The sequence below is a fragment of the Caenorhabditis briggsae genome (genome assembly GCF_000004555.2).
Source record: "Caenorhabditis briggsae complete genome, chrIII, whole genome shotgun sequence".
In the NCBI taxonomy this organism is placed as follows: domain Eukaryota; kingdom Metazoa; phylum Nematoda; class Chromadorea; order Rhabditida; family Rhabditidae; genus Caenorhabditis; species Caenorhabditis briggsae.
Window position 1 is genome coordinate 6,900,726 of NC_013490.2, and position 3,693 is coordinate 6,904,418.

At 37.6% G+C, this 3,693-nt stretch overlaps 1 protein-coding gene across 1 annotated transcript in view; it reads right to left on the reverse strand.

Annotated features, from left to right (window-relative positions):
• Window positions 1-2,497: 2,497 nt before the first annotated feature.
• Window positions 2,498-3,693, reverse strand: part of Cbr-atf-7 — a gene marked incomplete at both ends in the record, with an annotated part of 2,300 nt that continues 1,104 nt past the window's right edge. The window contains 4 exons of the mRNA XM_045243946.1: window positions 2,498-2,611; window positions 2,679-2,786; window positions 2,836-3,127; window positions 3,261-3,652. Of these exons, the coding sequence (XP_045096376.1) occupies window positions 2,498-2,611; window positions 2,679-2,786; window positions 2,836-3,127; window positions 3,261-3,652 (906 nt within the window). The remainder of the gene's footprint in view (window positions 2,612-2,678; window positions 2,787-2,835; window positions 3,128-3,260; window positions 3,653-3,693) is intronic.

Genomic DNA, 3,693 nt, shown 5'->3' on the forward strand with positions numbered 1-3,693 from the left:
ATAGACAATACCAGAGATGTCCGGAATGATTTTTTTGAGGAACGGAATCCGGAATCCAGAATCCGGACAAATAAAAATTTCACGGAATCCGGAATACGGAATCCGGAATGAAACTAATTTTTCCAAAATCCGGAATACGGAATTCGGAACTTTGAGGTCTCCGATGGGCAGAAACAATGTGAAGAAACACATTTTGTGCTTTATTTTTGAATTTTTAGTCGCTGAAGTTCAAAAACGGCAGAGAATTCATGCAGAATAACACATTTTCTGAAAAATCCGGAATAAAAAATTTTCTCGGAATCCGGACAAAGGAAAATTTTTCCGGAATCCGGAATACGGAATCCGGACAAAAATATTTTTCACGGAATCCGGAATTCGGAATCCGGAATGAAAAAAAGCACGGAATCCGGAATCCGGACATCTCTGGTCTCTACTAGGCCCGTGCGATTTGCAATTTCCAAAGAGAATTTTTTTCACGAAGATTACTGTAGATTACTGTAGTATTTTTTGTAAACAGAATCACGTCAAATTGCATACAAAATTTAATTTGTTCTGAATTTTGAGGAAATCAGTTTTCTACAGTAACCTACAGTAATATTCACGATCACCATTCCGTCAAATTTCAGACAAAAAACTGGGAAAAATCGGAAAAGAATCTTCGAAAATAGCTTAATACCTTTAAAATGTCTAAAAATTTTGCGAAAAATCGAACAAAAAATCAATATTTATCCTCGAAAATTCGCTTGAAAAATCATTAACTTTTACTTTTGGGCATTGAAGGAGATTTTCACTTGAAAAACGGGACCGTGCCTGTTTTTCTCAGCCCGTTTCAATCTGTAACTTTGTTCATAGACAAGATGTAGTTTTCAAAATACTATCATTTCGCAGAAATCGTCAAGTTCTACCTTATTTTTATAACTCTTCCCGAACGTATTCAAAATGAAAAAAAATTGATTATAATCATTACTTAACTATGCAGTCAAACAATCTTTAACATTTCAAATAACCGGGCGTTCAGAACTTCCAGAACATTTTCAGAAGTGATTTGAGAGTTCGTAAAATAACTGTTCAGTTATATTTTCCTCGAAAAATGGTTTTTTAATAAAATGTATCCATCAATCGCAATAAAAGTGTTGGGGTGATTTGAAAAACGGGCTCTCGAGTTATGGTGCTCCAAGCAAAAACGGTAGTTGTCACGAGTTATTTATTAAAATGACCAAAACTCAAAATTTCAGAAAATAAGGATAATGAGTTGTTTAGCAGTTTAATTGAAACATTCAAAATTCGGGACAACATTTTTTCATCCTCTCTTCTTGTTTTTTAGTCAGGGGGTTTTTGTGTAAAACGTTCCGTTACGAATTCTAAACTTTATTCAACTAATCTGCTAAACAAGTCCTTCTCTTCTCTTCGAGAAGGACTCTTAGCTTTCTCTGAAATTGAGTCAGTTTGAATAATTTTCAGCCGACTGTTGACTGATCCGTTTTTGTTCCGAGAACGATAACTTGAGAGACCAATTTTCAAAAGGCGTAGCATTTTTTCTTGATGTCCATTGGGAATGTTGGGAAACTTTCAAAAAAATCTCACTGTGACGAAAATTGTATGAAAGTTTTTTCAGATACCAATGACTTCATTTAGAACAATTTCTCAAAACCTGAAGATTCATGCTGTAATTTCGAAATACGAAATCAATCACTCTATAAAAAAGCTTCCAAAAATAAATACTAAATTCTGTAACAAGAAGAATAGAATGAAAAATAAGATTCCATTGGTTTTCATCTCATTTCGGAGTCGTTGCCACTGATGACGTGGCTTTCCGGACGGAACCCTCATAAATTATGGAGTGTTGTTCCGTTCAGAGGTTTTTTGCCGAATCTATACTGAACGTGTTGATCAAGACATATATAAAGGGTGCAATAATTCATTATATGGAAAGTAGAAAAAAGTGTGAAGAGAGAGGGGTGGGTGAGGAGATTACGCTACGCGGTGCCTAACTGTGGTCTCCAGTAAAATGAAGGGAAGGGTTTTCAATTTTTGAATTAGTTTTGTACACAAAAAAAACTAGAGGTGGTGACTTTGAAATTTGAGACTAGGCGGAAGACGATAAAAGAACCCAAATAAATAGTTATTAAAATTTGAAACATCTTCAAACTTCACCGAAAACCTGGAGTTTCAATAGCTCACAACATTAAAATTGGAAATGAGGGACGATTGAGAAAAATCAAGATTGAGATTTTTTGGAAAAGAAAAGTAGATAAAAGGATTGGACTAAAGGTTAGAAGGCTCAGTTTATACATGTTTTAATTTTGAGAGTTAGCATGATTTGGGGAAAGTGTACAGTGCAATTTGTAAAAGGCTTTAAACAATTTTTGAAAAGGGGATGGGTGTTCAAAAAACAAAGAAATACACATAAAATTCATGAGATTCAATCGGGAGGAGAGAACAAACAGCAGATGAAGTGAAAATACAGTGATAACGAAGAGTAGAATGGTTTGAATAATCATCCAAGTTTGGGCAATTTCATGTGCATTCCATTGATTTGCCCGAGTCCATTTAGCATATCTGATGATGGTCCTGAATACATTCCATTGCTTCCACCGGCACGAGTTCCATGCTACAAAATCTTGTTTTATTTGATGTTGTTTAGGAAAACGGGATTACAAACTGGAAATAAGACTTACCGGATCGTCGCTCATCGGGAGCCCTTTCAAGCAAACACATCGTGATTCTCTTTCAGTCAATAGCGCAGTCACCCTTTCGAGTTCCCGACGCAGCACTTGATTTTGTGTCTGAATAGCCTAATTAACCGTAGACATCAAAACATAGTTCACTTCTCACCAGTAGCTGGTTCTTTTCAGCTTCCATAGCTTGAACTCTGCCCATCATGTCATCGTGCTCCTCCTTCTTCCTCTTTCTGTACCTCACAGCAGCAGCCTTGTTTCGCTCAAGAATAGTATTCCTCCTTTCATCTGGTTGCATATCTGCAGTTGTACTCCTTCCTCGACCGCGACCTCTTCCAGGTGTTCCATTTTGAGGTCGACCGACAGGATTTCCAGTGCTCGTGGAGGCAACAGACGCGGTGTTGGATGGACCAGTGCTCTGATCTTGATCCGAGCCAGAAGATGACATGCTGAAAATAAATACCACAATTTATGCTAAAAAATGATTTTAGACACACAGAGAAGAAAAAAAATTAGCGAGGAATATCTCATCAACCTTTTTTTTTTCAAAAATCGCTCATATCATAATTTTAAACAACTCACTTGTTCCTCTCCATCAGCATCATTGCTTCATCACCGAAGTATGGCATTTCTTTCTTGATTTGCTTCTCTCCGCTCAGATCCCAATTACCTTCCGCAGGGGACTTCTGAGTAGAAGGTGGCAGTGATGCACCATGAGGAGAGTGATACGCGCTCACCACTTTCGGAGGAGCTAATAGTGTGGGTGCTGGTGCTATACTTGTTGTTGGAATTGTAATTGCATTCGTGAGAACTGATGCAGAGTTCGGAGCTGACGATGATGGAGATCGTAGAAGTGCCGAGAAATCTGGTTTGTTATTCAGATAATTTATCGTGTGTAGTCGATCGGAATGCATATCGAGAACGGCATTCAACACATCGGCAGTTCGTGGAGCTTGAGCCGAGAAATCACCAGCCTGGAAAATGACTGATAACGTTACTGATAACCCGTTTCTCA